This window comes from Hylobates moloch, unplaced genomic scaffold (assembly GCF_009828535.3).
Source record: "Hylobates moloch isolate HMO894 unplaced genomic scaffold, HMol_V3 SCAFFOLD_16, whole genome shotgun sequence".
In the NCBI taxonomy this organism is placed as follows: Eukaryota; Metazoa; Chordata; class Mammalia; order Primates; family Hylobatidae; genus Hylobates; species Hylobates moloch.
The window spans coordinates 11,693,945-11,712,388 of NW_026652291.1; the positions used below are offsets into that span (position 1 = coordinate 11,693,945).

Below are 18,444 nucleotides of genomic sequence, written 5' to 3' on the forward strand. Positions count from 1 at the left end.
ATAATAACCAAAGGAAAAGAGTAAAATTAAGTGTGTAATTGGGAAGCAATAAGTACTAGAGAGAAAAATAAAATAAAGTAAGGAGAATGGGGCCAGTGGTGGGAGCTGAGATTTTAAACAGAATGGTCAGGGTGGATTCTGTGGAAAAAGTGGCATGTGAGCCAAGGCTTGAAAGAGGGAGGGAGGGGTCCCTGCTGATCTGTGGGGAAAAGCATTCGAGGAGGAGGGAACACCCAGGGTGAGGCCCCAAGGCAGACTCAGGCTTGAGGGTTTCAGAAATAGCAAGAAGTCTAGAGGAGGAGCAATAGCAGATATGGAGCAGGCGGGGTTCAAGAGGTGAGGGGGACCCTTCCCTAGAGGTCCGGTAGCACTGGGCTTATTCATTTAATAACGCTTTAGCAGTCGCTCACAATTCTTTACGGAGCTCCTATTACACGTTGGGTGCTGCTAGATATCTGAACTCAGAGAAATCTAAAAAGCCCCTACCCCAAGGCTCTCACAGTTAGGAGACAGAAGTGCAATTAGATAAAGTGGACGTGATTTCTCCCCAACCTGCTGAGCTCAAAGCTTGACATGCATCACTTCTAATATTCCCCACTACAGCCCAGCAAGGCGCATATCAGCATCTTCATTTTACAGTCAGGGACACTGAGTCTCAGAGAGGTTAAGGGAACATCCCAGATTGGACCCAGATTCAAGCGACATCTGAATCGGAGTTCTTTCTACTAACACCACAGCCTGTCACCTCCCTGCCAACAATATGTTATGCTGTCATAACAGAGTCCAGTGTGATAAGGTGCCATGATGGAGGGGTGGGGAGGATCCAGAGAAGGAGTCTGGGATGGCTATGTGGCAATTAACCAAGATGACAAGAGGGGAAGGGGATCTAGGGAGGGGAGCAAGGGCAGGAAGGTGGGAAACGGTAAGGTGCCAGCAGGGAACTGCAGGTCAAGGTAGATGGGGCAATGGGCGGAGTGCCAGGGTTGGGTGTTCCTGTGCTGTGTTAGGGAGTCTTCCAGGAAGATTTTTTTTTAAATTAAATTTAATTTTTTTGCGACAGGGTCTCATTCTGTCACCCAGGCTGGAGTACAGGCATGACTGTAGCTCACTGCAGCCTTGAACTCCCAGGCTCCAGCTATCCTCCTGCCTCTGCCTCCCAAGCACACATCACTGCACCTGGCTAACGTTTTTATTTTTATTTTTTGTAGAGACGAGGTCTCGCCATGTTGCCCAGGCTGGGACTTCCGGGGAGTTTTCAGCAAGAAAGAGAAATGGCCCTATTTGCATTTTCTGGGTTAGGTCTGTTTCTCCTTCCTCCATTAGAAGGTGAGGTCTTGGGGAGCTGGACCCATCTCCTTCCTCCCACAGCTTCTGCGTGACCCAGCGTGTGTTGGTGCTCAGCGGAGTCGAGGAGACGGAGCTGGCTCTCCCGGCTGGGCTGGCATTTGGACTTGACTGTTCTGGCCAAAGGAGAGGCTAGCCAAGCAGTTCCACCAAATGCTCTCTTGGATCGGGTCTGTCTGGATTCTCTTTTGACGTAGGAAAATGGCATCGAGCCAGGCTGTGGCCATGAAGCAAGCCCAGACTTGATAAGTTTTTTCAAAATGTTGGTCCTTTTTTTAGGGTTTCAGGAAGGATGACAAGACAGAGGAGACACGGATGGTTTTAAAGGGAAGTTAAAAATCTGGGCTTCTTTCTGACTTCCCCTGCCCCCCACCTCCCTGTCCAAATATCTAGCTTCAGAGATTTGGACCAAAGTATTCTTGGGGAAAGAACTAACTCATAGTTTGGGGCAAGGCAGATCTGTCCACACAACCCCAGGTAATGAATGCTGCTCAGCTCTTAGAATGCTGATGGAGGTGAAGGACAAACCTCAGAAGGACAAGTGACGTCTTGGATGAATCCCAGAAGAGACTTGGGGTTCCCCCTCCCCCACACCTGGTCAATAAGGAAAATATCCTCTCTGGACAGATTCACAGCTGACCTACAAAATGTGGAACTCACAAGTAACTTTCATTCAAGTTCAGGTAATGAACAAATTGGATGATACCAATATCTTTTAAAATAACTCTATGTTTATTTGCAGCATTTAAAAATATCAGCCTTCATAATTTTAAGGTTTAATAATAAGTGTTCCTTTACTACTCACTTTTTTTGTGTTTTGCTCATCAAGATTCTTGATGCCAATTCGTACTCTTGTAAAACAGAGGCATCTTTGCCCCTCTATCCTTCAAAATATTTAGAGATAGACTTTTTTTTTTTTTTCTGTGAGCAGTTATATTGTGCCAGGCTAAGTGTTTATTGAAATATCTCAGCTAATCCTTTCAGGAACTCTGTGATCTAATTATATCTAATAAATATTTTTCTAATCCCTGATAGGGGATAAGAGTCAGGCCTCAAAGTTTAGGAAATTCCCCAAAGATTGTATAGTTAGCGAGAACCGAGCAGTCTGACTCAAGAGTCCATGCTCCCGGCCAGCATGACACTCTCCCCACCTAGAACCCACCTGTATTCACGGAAAAGTGGAGGCCAAGGAAAACCATCTGGATTCTTAAGGATCCTCCCCTTTCAATTATCCACAGTTATACAGATGTTTCGGGCATAAAATATCCTGGTTGCCATGGTGTTCCACTTCATTTTATGCATGTGGCCATAGCCTCCGGAGCCCAGGAAACCTCTAAGAACCTGTCTAAGCCTGGGTTCCCTAGAAAAGGGGGCCTGAAGCAAAGCTCATGTAGCAGCACATTTTAGGGGTGCAATCCCAGGTTAGAAAGAGCAGGGGAAATTAGGAAAGGAGGCAGGGAAGGAAGGAAAGTACATCACGTGTGGTGCCGAAGAGGCCACAGTTTTGCCAGGGAGCACAGCCAGTTGTTCGGTCACACAAGACATACGTCTGTAAGCCATACGGATGGAGAAAGGGAGCTAAATAATCCACCAGATCTTTTCAGATCCTGTCATTGGATCTGAAAGGAAGTTAACCCTCCTCCACTTTCAGGTCATGGTCCTTGGTCCCCACTGACAACTATTGGGCAGGCCAGACCCCCTCCCCATGGTGTGGGGAGTATACTCAATCCTCTGAGTATAGGATTGGCGGCAGGTCCTAGGTCAGGATCCTGTGATGCTCGGGTCAGAGTCATAGCTTCCAGTAGAGTGGAATCCTTACTGTGTTCACTGGTGGGAGCTGTACTCTCTACAAGCCAGGACCTCTGACTGTTCTAAATCTAAGGTTGCAGGGATAAGCACAGATTCTTCAGGTTCTCCATGACTCCAGTCATCTGGGCCTGTCCCCCGCTGCTGCCGTGGTCCCTGTCATGGTGTACATGATGGAGGCCAGGCTGAAGCTCAGCTCTTACCTGGGGGAGGCTGCAAAAGACAGTGGCGTTAGGAGATGGGACAGTGGTGGCACTGGCTGCCCTCTCCATTGAGCAGAAGGGGAGGCAGGTAAGGCCAAGTAAACCCAGGAAACGTATAGAAGGGGCCCAGTACAGTCCACTCCTTGTGCTTTTCAGAGTCCCCCACCCCATCCTCCTGTGATACTTGGATGTAACTTGAGAACAAAATGCCATCAGTTTGAGAGTGAAGGTGTAAGTCCAATTTTTGAAGTGATCAATTGCAACTTCCTAAAAAGGCATAAAAAGATTAGCAAAGGAAGCTAGAGTCCCACTGCTGTGGCTGGTCCTAGGGCCATAATTGACATTCATCATCTTCCATCCACTCTGACCTTCCATTCTAGATTTCTTTCTTTCTTTTTTTTTTTTGAGACGGAGTTTTGCTCTTGTTGCCCAGGGTGGAGTGCAATGGCACGATCTTGGCTCACTGCAACCTCCACCTCCTGGGTTCAAGCAATTCTACTGTCTCATCCTCCCAAGTAGCTGGGATTACAGGCACGTGCCACCACGCCCGGCTAATTTTGTATTTTTAGTAAAGACAGTGTTTCTCCATGTTGGTCAGGCTGGTCTCGAACTCCCGACCTCAGGTGATCCGCCCACCTTGGCCTCCCAAAGTGCTGGGATTACAGGTGTGAGCCACCATGCCCAGCCCCATTCTAGATTTCTAGGGCCAGCTCTTCAGTGGGTCTGGGGTTCTCACCTGGAGGGTCTTCGGATATTGTAATTGCCTGTTCATGGCTATCTCTGAGCAGAGAATCCCCCACAAATCCCAGACGACCAGATGTATTTGTCAGCTCAGGCTGCTGTAACGAAACACCCCTAGCTGGGTGGCTTAACCAACAGAAATTATTTTTCTCACAGTTCTGGAGGCTGGGCGTTCTAGATCAAGGTTCAGCAGGGCCAGTTTCTGGTAAGGATTCTCCTGCTGGCTTGTGGACAGCCGCTTTGTCCTCACATGGCTTTTCCTCTGGGTACCCAGAGAGAGGGAGACAGCTCTGGTCTCTCTTCATCTTCTTAGAGGGAAAACAATCCTAGTGGATAGGGCACTATGCTTATGACCTCATTTAACCTTAATATCCCCTAAAGACTCCCTCTCTAAACATACCTAATATCTCTAAATAACCCCTAATGTTGGGGGTAGGACTTCAATGATGCATTTTGGGGGAAACACTTCAATCCAGAGCACAAGACATACTCTTCCCTGCACCCACTATGTAACACCAGCCCTTGCTCCTCATGGTAATGAAGTACTATTGTGCATCAGTGTAGCAAACCCTCCTTTCTCTGCTGCCCCACTGGCAAGAGGAGCCCAAGGCGCCCGGGTCACAGTCACAGCTTCCAGTTTAGTGGAACCCTTACTGTGTTCATTAGTGGAAGTTTTACTCTGTAAAAGCCAGGGCCTCTGACTCTTCTAAGTTTGCAGGAAAAAGCAGCACGGATTCTGCAGGTTTCTTGCTGGCAGTCGGACAGATGAGCTAATCTTACTTCCACTCTTTGGTTCCTAGACTTGTATATTCCAACTATCAGAGACACATCTATTGACTCACACTATATCCCGGAGAGCAGTGCCCCAACCCCACCAGCTGTTGTCTCTAAGCTGATGTCACAGCTGAGCCTTCAGTAGACCATCTCATCACTCAGGGAAGCCCTAGGATGGCCAAAGAGGGGCTGGGTCATCCTGTCCGGCTGACTCTAGGAGCCTCCTTGGCAACAGATGCTCTCTGGAGAGACAAACACGAGGCAGAAAGCCCCATACTCTTTGTGCTCACTCCCATGAATTCATCATTTACTGTTTACTTGACCTCCATGCCCCTGGCTTTTCATTTTTGTTCTTTCCATGTCCCTAAATGATTAGCCCAGCCATTTACCCTGCACAGGAGAGTGTATGTCTGCACTTTGGGCCACCTCTCCTACCCTTGAATGGGAGGTAACACAGCAGTCATCTATTCCCAACTAGCACCAATACACCACGTTGACCTGGGTGTAAAAGAGGCTCTGGTGCTTTCCTCCTCCATCAGACTATCACATGGAACTCCCATTTGAGGCTAAACATATATGTTGAGGAAGAACTTCAACAGAGGTGGGTGACATGAAAATCTGGACCAGCTGTTTAGGCAATTTTCCTGTTCCTTCTAGACCTGCTTGAGCCTGGTCCTATACATACCACTTCTGTCACATGCTGGGTTGCCACTATTCATGGCCGACCTAATGCCTCAGAAATCCAGCCTCCCCTTTAATCATAGGCTCTGGACTATGAACAACCTTAGATAATTTCCATTGCAGTAGATGTCATCTTTCTGCTCTTATACTCTTGATTTTAAAAGTATATATATTTATACAAGTCAAGCAACACCCCTGTTAGCTCCCCATTTGTCTCCCCGCCCCCCTAATTACATCATGTTCTGTCAGCCATTAACATAGATTCCTGGCTGGGCACAGTGGCTCACGCCTGTAATCCCAGCACTTTGGGAGGCCGAGGTGGGTGGATCACAAGGTCAGGAGATCGAGACCATCTTGGCTAACACGGTGAAACCCCGTGTGTACTAAAAATACAAAAAATTAGCGGGTGTGGTGGCGGGTGCCTGTAATCTCAGCTACTCGGGAGGCTGAGGCAGGAGAATGGCATGAACCTGGGAGGCGGAGCTTGCAGTGAGCCGAGATAGCACCACTGCAGTCCGGCCTGGGCGAAAGAGCGAGACTCCATCTCTAAAAAAACAACAACAACAACAACAACAAAAAACATAGATTCGTATGGCTCCAGGCACCCTGGTTGCCACTCTGGCCTTGCTGCCCATTATGGTAATTATGCCCACTTTGAATGGCATGACATTATGCCACCTGGCCTTTGCCATTACACTGATTGCCATTGATCCAAGAGAGTCCATTTCCCCACCATCTCCCATCATCAAACCCAGGCATCAGAAGACAGAAGAGAGCCACCACTGAATTTCTCAAAGGTGCTGATGGGCTCATTAGGACTTCTTTTTTCTGTTTCAATGAAGGGAAGATTCTCTGGGCTATCCCAGGGAACATAGGCCAGTGGTGGATTCTCAGGTCTTATGATTCTAATATTCACACCTCTGAGCCTTCTGGTCCTTTTCTTCTTATTGTGCCGAAAAAATGTTCTGGCATCTCGCGTATTCACTGTAGGCTGTTGTCATTAAAGCAAGTACTATCTTGCAAGTTTCCTGCTTCAATGAGGTCATTGTCATCCCCAGGCCAAGAAGAGCTGTTCTGTTCTAACAAGTGGAAGAGAGTTGCTTCTACCTGACAGAGGATTCAAGGAGATCAGCGTCCAGATTTTCAGGTTTGTTTACCCAAAAGTTTCCATTCCAGGTCACCAGCTCCAATCCTTTCTTTATTAGAGCTCTGACTTGGACATAAGACATCTACGTGGCTGCACATTTAGTCTCCTTTTCAGCTCTGCCACCCTTATAATGAGCCTCCAAGCTTAATTTTCAATGCAATCTGTCTTGCAGATGTCAGGAGCGTCCTTAAAGTTTTCATTTCAAAGCATGTCTTACGCTGGTAGATAACTTCCCTGAGTCTATCATTTTCTCCTTGAAATACCTCTGATACCATCAGAAAAAGCCACTTAACCCCAAATGCAATGGCCATTTGATTGCATAAAGCCTTATTTTCTACCTGCATCTCATTCCAATTAGCCACAAGTGAAGTTTTAGAAATTGTAATATCACTGTATGCCAGCTACAGCCCAGCAGTGGAGACCCTATTGTAGATAGAAGACAAATCCAACATCCCATCCTAAAGGTCTATTTTTTAGAACCATTTGTGGTAGCAATTGTCCCTGTTCCTTAGGAGACAGAGTATCAAGCAATAATGCTGCTTGCTAATATTTTATCGAGGGATAAAATCCTAGGGCAACAGACAGAAGGGAAAAACTGAAGCAGGGGAGGAGGGAAGCTAATAGAAAGTTGTGCATTTTTGTGAGATAGGGTCTTGTGATGTTGCCCAGGCTGTTCTTGAACTCCTGGGCTCAAGGGGTCCTCCCGCCTCAGTCTCCCAAGTAGCTAGGACTATAGATGTGTGCCACCAGGTTGTACATTATTGAGCTGGTCACATCCTCAGAAGTAAACACAGCCAGTTGCTTAATTGCACCTGCTGGACATCTCCCGACAGGCCAAATGGAACCACTGCACTCCATATGCTGGGTCCCTTCCATCTCTTGTCCTTCATTGGTCAAAATGTGTCCCAAGCTTTAACTCCCCTGTATTTCTGAGTAGAGGTATCTGGCCCCTGTAGGCAGACCTCATGTGGCCATGGTGTGGGTTACCAACTGATTGAAAAGGGTGAGAAGAGCCACGTCCTCCCTAGGCCGCTCATGGCATGAGAGGCCTGTGACAGAGCCTGGGCTTCACCCTAAGGGAGGTGACAGGAGGGTCAGCAGGATGTGGGGCCAGGTTGCAGGGAGCTGAAGGCCCATGGGACGTAACCAACTCATCATTCTGCTGGAGGCGATGTGATCAAACAGCAAACTGTTTATCATGAATGCAGGATGAGGGCAAACTTACACGGCCCTGCCACCAAAAGGTTTGCTGAGGGACGTCACTCCTTGCACAGCTTGTCTGAAAGAGATGTAACCAGGCTACTTCCCGAAGAACCGACTTGTTGATAATCTTGCCTCAAACAGGAGTTTGCAGATGGTTGAGGAAAAGCAGCGGTAGAAATGTTCTCCCCAGGGCCGTCACAACTCCTTCCCAGCCGCAGCCTAGTGTTGCAAGAGAGTTTCCGCTGCTGGGACTACAAAGGAGACGACAAGGCCCATGGCCGGGAGAGCGGCGGCCTGCACCTTTCAGCCCCGGCGCCCGGGAGAGCCTGCGGGGAGTGCGGCGGGGAGAGTCCTCAAGGATGGAGCGCAAAAAAGGGTCTCAAGTCAGTCCTCGCCACCTTTCCGCAGCCTCGGGAGAGGCTTGGGGGAAGCGCAGGCAAGGGGCAAAACCCCATGGAAGTGGGAATCCTCGGCCTCCAGGGTGAATAAATAATTAAGCGCCCAATACACAATAGCCTCGCTAGATGGAGACGAGGAATCACTGCAGCGGCGCTGGCGGCGGCGGCGGCGGCGGGGGGAGCGCGGGCGGGAGCGCAGCCCCGGGCGGGAGGTGGGAGAGGCTCTGGCTCGGCTCACGTCTGTTTTCCTTTTTCGTGCATTATTTATTTCGCCTCCACCCACGGCTTTGCTGCCCCACCGGGAGCTCCCGGCCGGCGCCTCCCGCCGCTGCCTCTCGCGGGCCGGCGTGAGCGTAGCAGAGAGCTCGGGCACCCCAGTACCCCGGGCAGCCGCGCGGCGCCACCAGGAAAGGCGGGGAGCCAACGCGGGCCCGGGGAGGGCTCGCGCGGCCGGCTCCCGGCGGCTTGGAGGAGACTTTCCCCGCCCTCTGCCTCCGCCTCGGCTGCCAGCCCCGGCCCTGGGAGCGGGGTGCCGCCCCTCCCGCCCCGCGCGCGGCTAGGCGCAGTCCAGAGCCACCGCGCCCTGCGCCCCGTGCGACGACGCCGCTCCTGGTCCTCTGCTTAGCGGCCCGGGAGGCCCAACCGGCGCGCAAACTTTTGCTCCAGCGCCGGGCGCTCCTCCCCGGCATGTGAAGCCCCCTGGAGCCCGCGCAGCCGCCAAGGTGAGGACCGAGGCCCCGCCTAGAAGGCGGGGGACTGGGGAGGCGGCTGGCTTTAAATGGGGGCTGTCCGGCGGCTGGGAAACAGAGCTGCCGCGGGGGAAACGCGGACCTCTTTTCCCCGAGCCGAGGATCGGCTGGGGCCGCCGCCAGGCAAGGTAGCGTGAGGCGTTGGAAGGGTGCGGCCGGAGATGGAGGCGTGGGGGAACCCACGCCCGGGAGCGGGAGATCGGGGCTGGGCGGAGGCATGCAAAGGGGCAGCGCACGGAGGTGCCTATGTTGCAGTGTGCGCAATGAGGCCGGCAGGGCAGTGAGGGTGCACGCAGCGTGAGATTTCTTGGGGCCGTGCATGCAGGGTCAGCGAGGGTGCAGGCAGGAGTCGGTGGGTGTGCACCGGGATCAGTGGGTGTGCACGGCTGTTTCTGTGCGTGTGCGCGCAGGTGAGTAGTGCCCGCCGGGTTTGAAGTGTGCTCACAGTGACAGTGAGTTGTATGGAGGTTAATGGGGCGCAGTAAGTGTGCTTGGCTGTTTCTGGAGGTGTGCATGGGGCCAAGGTATGCACGCAGTATTCTGGAGCTGTGCGCGGAGCTAAAGTGTACACGCGTGGTTCTGGGGATGTGCATAAGAAAAGAGTGTGAATTCTGGGATTCACGAAGAGTCAGTGAAGGTGTAAGCTGGAGTGTAAGTGCAGGCTTGGTTTACTAGGGTGCCCCTGGGTGCGGGGCGTGCCCGTCCGACCCGGGCTGGGAGGTATGTTGGTGCGCGGCAGCGAAAGTGCCTGCGCGGTGTCCGCCTGACCCGAGCCTTGCTCTCCTGACAGTTCGCCCCAGGAGCGGGCGCCGCTGGCCGAGATGCTCCTCCGGGACTTGGTGCTGCGCCGTGGCTGCTGCTGGTCCTCGCTGCTGCTGCACTGCGCGCTCCACCCGCTCTGGGGCTTCGTGCAGGTGAGACGCGCTGGCTGCGCATCGGCTGGGGGGGCCTCCTGGGTGAGGGGCGAGCTGTCCCTTCCCTCCTGAGACCCTGGCTTCTTGCAGCCACCCCACTGATTGGTTCTCGGAAGAGCTTGGGAAAAGAAAACTGCTACGGTCCCCTATACCCTACCCCTGAAAAGATAAGAAACTCCAAAAAGAGGCTTCGACTGTGGCCTAAAGCCTGCAGGACCGGGCCGGCCTTGGAATGGAAAGGGGCTCAGAGAATACCTTCCGATGATAACATTCTAAGGTAGAAATTCAGCAAAGAAACAAACTTGCAAAGAAAAATGATCCCAAGGATATATATTATTTCTTTCCCACCAGAACCACTGATGAACTTCAAATTAGCTTTCTTAAACTGGTTTTCAACACGGAAGGCAGCCATGTTTCTTGTAGGTATCAGAGTTGAGGATGCAGACAGATAATGCGTGGTGGCCCATCCCTCAGGACTGCCCAGGGTTGAATCTCTCACCCTGGGTCCCTTAAATCCCAGGGCAGAGGCCAGGCAGCCACTAACTGGAGTTACCTCTTAGGGTCAGAGAGGGGGTTCAATGGGATGGTCCCTAGTCCCCCCCAGAATGTGCATGGTCACTGGTACAGTGGAGAGGTGACAAGGTGGACTTCGATGTCAGCTCTGGAATTTGAGCTTCAGCTCTGTCCCTCACCAGCTGGGAGGCTTTAGGCAACCCACTTACCCTCTCTGAGAGTTAGTTTCTTCTTCCTGACTGTATTATTATAAGTACTTGATGAGATAAATGCATGTAAGGATTACTTAGTGTAGTGCCAGGTCCATGATGAAACTAACCGGTAGTGGTTGCTGCCGTTGTTGATAGGAGTAATAGTAATGCCGTTCTTCTGCCTGGCTGACTAGGTACTCTGTTGATCACTGCGTGGTCTGTTTGACAGTTTTTCTGCAGGCTCTGGAGGACATTTTCATTGTTTTGGGCATTGAGGATCCACTCTGGGGTATTTGTAGCCTCATGTTTTCCTGATGGCATTTTGGGGTTTGGGGACCATTCACATGGTTGCTCTGTACTAGTAGGGGTGACAGACCAAGAAAAAAAGGGATGGGGGCAAGACCACTTGCCAGTCTACCGAGGTCCATGAGCTGCCCCAAATGATGGGGCCCTGCCGAAAGCTCACTCAGTCAGTCCTGCCTGGATGATGGCCTGGGTGACTGCCCATCGAGAGCCAGGGTCAGACGCTGCTCAGCACCCCCCACTCCCAGGCCCCATCTTCTGCTCTCTTCTCTGGCTTGCCTCTGTCTCACTCACAATTGTTTTCCTTTTGGAATTGACAGCTTTGTCTAATGTGTGAAACAGCAGTTATTAAACTCAGCTGTGCCTCCTGAGGAAACATGATTTTGTCACTTCTAAACACTTCAGTGGCTTGGGACCAGCTTCCCTTGTTCAACTTTTAGCTGAACCTCAGATATTGAGTTCACTTAGTTTTTAGATTCATTTCTTTACAGTTTTCTCTCTTCCATAAGACACCTTCAGCTGGGGTGGGAAGCAACATAGTGAGGTTGTCGGTCTCCAAGACTAGAATTCTACTGTGTGAGCTAGTAGGATCTAAACAGAAGACCCACAAGCACCCTGCACTCCTCCCAGAAGAAATAATTTTGTGAAAGCAGTTCAGTTTTTTAAGTGTCCTTCAGCCAGGCAGTACTTACACAAGCAGGTGTGTGTGTGTGTGTGTGCAGGAGTGTGTGTGGGGGGGGTGTATTTCAGATGCTCTTACTCAATACGAATCAATTTTCATAAAAATCAATTTAAAAAGGAATCCTCCAGACAAGTAGAATGGGTAAAATCTTGGCTTGAGGCTCTGGAAAAATTAATTTACAAATGATAGGGACAGAGAAATCAAGGGAAAGGGATTTTGGAATGAATGGATCTGGCTTTAAGCAAAAGAGCTAAATCCAAGGGAACGTAGGAGAGAAGAGGAAAAATGGAAATGCACGAAGCCATGTGTTTCTCTTTAAGTGGGGAAAATAAAATCTGTCATGTCATAGGAGTTTCTCTAATCTGGAGAACAAACTCAGAGCTATCTGCCCTTCCATGAGCATTGTGCCAGAAGAATATTTGGAAGGACAAGGCCAACATAACAAAGTCCTGTGATTAATGGGATCATCGATGAGGCAAGAGACCTGGGGTCCCCCGAAGCACCAGGTTTTTACCTTGCGATCAGCCTTAAGCCTCTGGCTGCTGCTAGTTGATAAGAAACTTAATCATTAAAGTCAGACGACATTTAAATTGCCAGAAAGGTTGGTGGGAGCATTCCTTAGCCTTTCCCCCTGTTCTTTAATGTGTCTGGAATTGAGATTTTGAGCTTCTGTGATTTAGGGTTCTTCTAAGTTCACTTCCAGATGATTCTTTTTTTTTTTTTTTTTTTTTTGCAAGGGAAGAGGATGACAGGCTGGCAAATTTATTAGGTGTGACAGGAGTGTGTCTCATCAAGTTACCGTGGTGCTGGCCTGTCTCCATGAAAGATGCCAGAAGCCATCATCTTTGTGGCTGCCCTCCTAAAGCAATAGTTAGAGAGACAGCCTCTTATCTGGCCTTATGGGTCTCTGTGTGCTGATGAGGAGCCACCCCAGACCCAAGTGATGTTGAACCCCTTCTACGGTCAGTCTCTGCAGCTTTGATGATTCATTCGGCAGCATTTATTGGGCGCCTACTGTATGCCAAGCCCTTTGTTAAGTGCAAGGGGCTTAGTGGCCTCTTCCCTCGTGGCACTGATAGTTTGGCAATGTAGAGCTAATTAAACAAGTAATTATCATCAAGAGACCTCAGCAAGAGCAAACAGCTTGGACCCGGGGCAAGAGTCATAGAAGCCTCAAGGGTGTGGTGCTTCAGCTGAGACATGAAGGATGAGAAGTTAGGATGCAAATGAGGGTGAGGTGTCCAGGCAGAGGGAACAGCCCAAGGCCAGAGGAGAGAGGGACTTTGGAAGACCCAGGGGAAAGAGGCACCAGGTAAGGCCACTGTTGTAAGCCACCAACATAGTGTCCTGCAGTTTGGACTCGATCCTGAGGGCTATGGATGTCATTTTAAGTAAAGGATTTTAAGTAACAGATGACGCAATCTCAGGTTGGTATTTTAGAAATCTCAGTCCAGGCTGGTTGCAGTGGCTTACACCTGTAATCCCAACACTTCGGGAGGCCGAGGCAGGAGGATTGCTTGAGCCTAGGAATTCGACACCAGCCTGGACAACATAGCGAAACCACGTCTCAAAAAAAAAGAGAGAAATCTCAGTCCGGTTGCTGCATGAAGGATGGATGCGGGGAGGAGGCAAGGCAGGGGCAAAGAGGTAGGTAAGAGGATGGTGGGCCAGATTTAGCAAATAAAATACAGGACATCCAGTTAACTTTTAATTTCAGATGAACTACGAATTGTTTTTCTGGCATCTCTCCCATGTAATATTGGGGATATACTTTAAAATTATTTGTTGTTTATCTGAAATTCAAATGTAATAGGGTGTCTTATATTTTATCTGGCAACCTTAGATGAGAGGCAGGTACTGCTCACTGGAGACCTGATGGTGGCCTGGTTCAGGTGGCAGCAAAGGAAACAGAGGAGTAGATGGATTCAAGAATGATTTAGGAGGCAACGTCTGCTGGACCCAAAACTGCACTGATTGGCCAGGGGTAGGATGGTGGTTGGAGAAGAGGGAACTGATGCTGGGAACACTGTGTCCCTCAGACCTCTGCTACAGGTACCAAATCCAGGAGACTCCAGGACACACCTGTGCCTCAGCCCACTCTCAAGACTACAGCATTTACAGGATTCTGGCTGCAGGAGAACACTGCAGAACAGGGCCTGGAAGGCAGATGATAGTGAAGCTGGAATAAGAAGTGGTCCCAGGAAGTACTGATACCAGCCTGCGTTCTGTGGGCTTTAGGCAAGTCACTGACCTTTCTGGGCCTCTGCTCTTTCTTAACGAAGTCCAGCTAAGAGCATGTTACTTCAGGGGAAAGTTCCTTCTCCTTTTGAAATTCCCCAAGATAGAAACCAAAAGCCAGGTGTTGAGACAAGCTCCAGACACCCGAGGCTTCCTCTCTATTGGTCTAAACACAACACTGCCGATCAACAGAACCCCCAAGTGGAACCAGCACTGGGGAATGGGACAGATCCTGTGTTTCTCCACTGGTGGGCATTGCATCTTTTCACTGAGCGCCAACTGAATGCTGGGCCGTGGGCAACTTTGGTACATCGCTTACCTTCGCTGAGCCTGCAGGCCACCTGTTAAGAGTGGATAATCTCACCTATCTCTCTCGGTTATGCCTAGGGAGAAATGGGAGCATGAACTTATGACAGACACATAGTAGGGCTCAGAAAATCATGATTGTTCAGGATTAATAAAGTACTCATCTACCTGCCCGCCCTAAGACACTCACAACTTAGTGTAGAGAGACACACATTACAAAATAGCATGGAAATACCCCAGACAGAAGTGTTTGCAGAATAAAGCAGCAGCACTGAGCAGGTAGGGCTAATTTGGGGTGGAGGAGGGTTTAGGATGGCTTTGCCCAAGAAGGAGGATTGCTTGACCCCAGAAATTTGAGACCAGTCTGGTCAACATAGCGAAACCCTGTCTCAACAAAAAGAGAGAGAGAAATCTCAGTCCTGTTCTTGCATGAACACGCAAGAAGGCTGTTCAAGAGATGGGTTTGAAGGATGGAGAGAGGCTAGCAGGTGGATATGGGGTCTGAGTAACCCAGAGTCGAGGCAGGCTCAGACGCCACAGGCTTGGACTGGACCAAACTATCAGGACACTGCAGTGTGGGCTCAGCCGTCAGGCATAAGGACGGACCAGACGTGATCCTTTTGTGAGAACAGTTGGCTAAGCAATTGTGCCTGCTCACATTTCAGAGAGGCCCTTATATAAGAGACTGAGAACCATTGATTTTGTTTTGTTTTGTTTTGCTTTGAAACAGGGTCTCGCTCTGTTGCCCAGGCTGAAGTGTGGTGCACTGTAATAGCTCACTGCAGCCTCAACCTCCTGGGCTCAAGCAATCCTCCCACCTCAGCCTCTGGAGAAGCTGGGTCTATAGGCGTGTGCCACCATGCCCAGCTAATTTAAAAAAAAAAAATTTGTAGAGATGAGGTCTCACTCTATTGCCCAGGCTGATGTTGAACCCCTGGGCTCAAATCCGCCCGCCTCAGTCTCCCAAAGTGTTGGGATTACCAGTGTCAGCCTCTGCACCTGGCCAGAGCTATCAATTTTATGTATGTATGTATGTATGTATGTATGTATGTATGTATGTATGTATTTTTGAGATGGAGTCTTGCTCTGTCTCCCAGGCTGGAGTGCAGTGGCATGATCTCAGCTCACTGCAAGCTCCGCCTCCCATGTTCACGCCATTCTCCTGCCTCAGCCTCCCCAGTAGCTGGGACTACAGGCGCCCACCACCACGCCCGGCTAATTTTTTTTTGTATTTTTAGTAGAGATGGGGTTTCACCGTGTTAGCCAGGATGGTCTCGATCTCCTGACCTCGTGATCAGCCCGCCTCGGCCTCCCAAAGTGCTGGGATTACAGGCGTGAGCCACCGCGCCCAGCCTTATTATTTTTTGAGACTGGAGTTTCGCTCTGTCGCCTAGGCTGGAGTGCAGTGGCACGATCTTGGCTCTCTGCAGCCTTGACCTCCAGGTTCAAGTCATTCTCTGCCTCAGCATCCTGAGTAGATGGGACTACAGGCGTGCACCACCCTGGCTAATTTTTGTATTTTTTTTGTGGAGACAGGGTTTCACCATGTTGGCCAGGCTGGTCTCGAACTCCTGACCTCAGGTGATCTGCCCGCCTTGGCCTCCCAAAGTGCTGGGATTACAGGCGAGAACTATCAATTTTTTAAATGCAGTATGCTCCTTCACTTCTTCCTCCTGCAGCCTTGAAATTTGGCCCTGATTTTTCTGCCTAGAACTTCATCACATTAAACACCCTTATACATCTGTGCCTTCATATCCTCTCACAAAAATAGGTCATTGTGTCGGGCCAGGTTAAACAAACGTGCTCTTCTTGAACTCTCTCTCATAAATTGCACCTTGGAGATTGAGAAAATAATTACACTGGCAATGGTATTGCTTGAAGTTCACACACTTGGTAGAGTGCATTGGAGAAGTGGTCTCAGAGGCCAGCTATTAGGAGAATGAAGCTTTCTAGCAAACCCCAGGGTCTCAGAAGGTCAGAATCTAGAGGGGCACAGGCTTAATGATGGGACGTCTAACAATGGCACCGGTCTAGAAGCTGGTGGATTTCCCACTGACATGTAAGGAGTTAATCATTTCTGTAAAATAATTGAGCAGAGGCCACCATCAGATGGTATGCTCTTCCCAGTGGGAGAGAAGATTGCCTTCCAGGGTTTGAAACGCAGTCAATGGCCCTTTAAAAACATTAAAAGGTGATGAGCAGGAGCCTCTTAGCCTGGTAGATATTAAGCCGGGGCTGTAAATCAGCTCACTTCCTGCTGCCACCCCAGCGGACATTACCCACATTACTTCTTCACATCTTCCAGGTCCGATGGGAGCCTCCCAGCCCCGGGGGCTCTCCTTGCCACATGACAGAGGGGCTGGATCAGCATTCAAAGGCAGGCCACACATGGCTAGTTGTAGGGAAAGTGGAGTTCTGGTTTCCAGTGGCTCAGAGATAACAGAGAAATCAACCGTGGCTGTCGAGGAGGTGGAGGGTGACTGGCAACCCTTTGTGCTTTTAAACCAGCTTGTTCCCTGGGACAGGCATGAAACACCAGACTCCTGGATTTATGGCACTCTGTATAGTGAGGGACACTGGCAGTCAGTCTAATCCATCCACCCAGTTCCCATGCTGGCTCTGCATAAGAAGTTTAACCTGGGAAGCTTAAGCAAAATCCCCAGGCCCAGCTCCACCTGCAAAATTCTGATTTAATCGGTGTGGCTCAGGCATGGGTATTTTTTAAAACCACCACGGAGATTCCAATGTACAGCCAGGGCTGGGAACTGCTGGTGGAGCCCAGCTCACTCCGGCTACCGTTCTCGTTGACAGATGAGGAAGCTGAGATTGGTGCTGGAAAAACACCAGGCCAAGGTTCAAGAGGCGTGGATTGTGGCCCAGGTTTTCATATTCATTCATTCACTCACCAGAGATTTATCAAATGGTGGGCATTCCCTTAAGCGGTGATTTATGATAGAGAGAAGGAACAAGGCCTGCTCTGCCCTCAGCGAGCTCACAGTGCCATGGTGAAGATAGGTATGAACCAGGTAACATCCAAATGTAGCTTTCTGCCCCTAGAGGGGAACCTGGTGCCAGGAGAGCCCATACAAAAGGATCTGGCTGGATAAAGAGGACAGAGACACATCTGTGAGGTCATCGCCAAGCTGAGTCAGGGGCGCAGCAGGGTAGGGATGGGAGAACATTACCACCACTGGAGCAGCAATAGCAGAGGCCAGGGGCCTGGAACTGAAAGGAGAGAATGAGGGCAGAGAGACGGGGAGAGAGCATGGGGAGAGAGCGTGGGACGAGGTGGGGCCGGAGAGGTTGTCAGGGATCGCCCCTTGCAGACCTTGTAGGCCACATGATCCCACGAGGGGTGGGGTGGCATCTGGGTCTTGCTGGGGGGATGGAGGTGGTTTGGAGGGGTGCCCTTCCCACAAGACCACCTGGATGCCGAGTGGAGAGCATCAAGCGGTTTGCTCTGCTCCCTTTGGTCACGTGGGACACAGGAGCAGAGGCCTCTCTGGGTGAGGTTTCTCCCCAAGAGAGGGGAGCCTTGCCCCAGAGTAGACATGAAAAGGCCATCAGGAGTGAGGGCTGGAGAGAAGGCCAGGGCTTGGCCTTGGGCTGTAGCAAGGAAGAAGGAGAAGCGGTTGGGCTTAAATTATAAAGGAAGCAAAGGGTCTCACTCTCCAAGTGTGAGACCCTTGGGCAGCTACTTCTGCCTGGGCCTCAGTTTGCTCATTTGTACAATGGGGAAATTCTACCAGTTAACCTTCAACTTCCTGTCTACTTCTCATTCATATCCAGGTCACTTGCCCAGGGTCCCTGGCAAAGCTAGGAAGAAAACCCTGGTCTCCAACCACCCAGGCCAGCCGCCAACAACATTGTCCCCTTTGAACCAATCCGACTTCTGTTGATTCTTCCCGCCTTGGTCTTGGAGAGGAATCCCCAGTCCCAGCCTGGCAGGGGACGGGGTGGCCTGGGCTCGTTTCAGCTTCTAGTTGCCTTATGGTCTTCTCCCTCTCTTGGTTACGTGTGCCCATGTGTACAGGTGACGCATGGTGAGCCCCAGAAGTCCTGCTCCAAAGTGACTGACAGCTGCCGACACGTCTGCCAGTGCCGGCCCCCTCCCCCGCTGCCCCCGCCGCCCCCACCCCCGCCGCCTCCCCGACTCCTCTCCGCCCCAGGTAAGTAATGGCTCACTCCATTTTCGGGTTTCTCTTTGTGTTTTCCTGGGCCCACGAAGATCCACTGAGCGTGGCCGAGGGC

At 50.6% G+C, this 18,444-nt stretch overlaps 1 protein-coding gene across 4 annotated transcripts in view; it reads left to right on the plus strand.

Moving 5' to 3' along the window:
• Nucleotides 1-8,572: 8,572 nt before the first annotated feature.
• Nucleotides 8,573-18,444, plus strand: part of PRIMA1 (proline rich membrane anchor 1) — a 70,606-nt gene continuing 60,734 nt past the window's right edge. For 3 of the 4 annotated variants that reach the window (XR_004252734.2, XM_058429837.1, XM_032180304.2), the window contains exons 1-3: nt 8,573-9,019; nt 9,837-9,960; nt 18,227-18,362. Coding sequence is in view for 3 of the 4 variants with exons in the window: in XM_058429837.1 (XP_058285820.1) it covers nt 9,868-9,960; nt 18,227-18,362 (229 nt within the window). In the remaining variant the exon portion in view is untranslated. Of the gene's footprint in view, nt 9,020-9,112; nt 9,175-9,836; nt 9,961-18,226; nt 18,363-18,444 lie in introns of those variants that run through there. The other variant, XM_032180303.2, reaches the window with a different exon arrangement.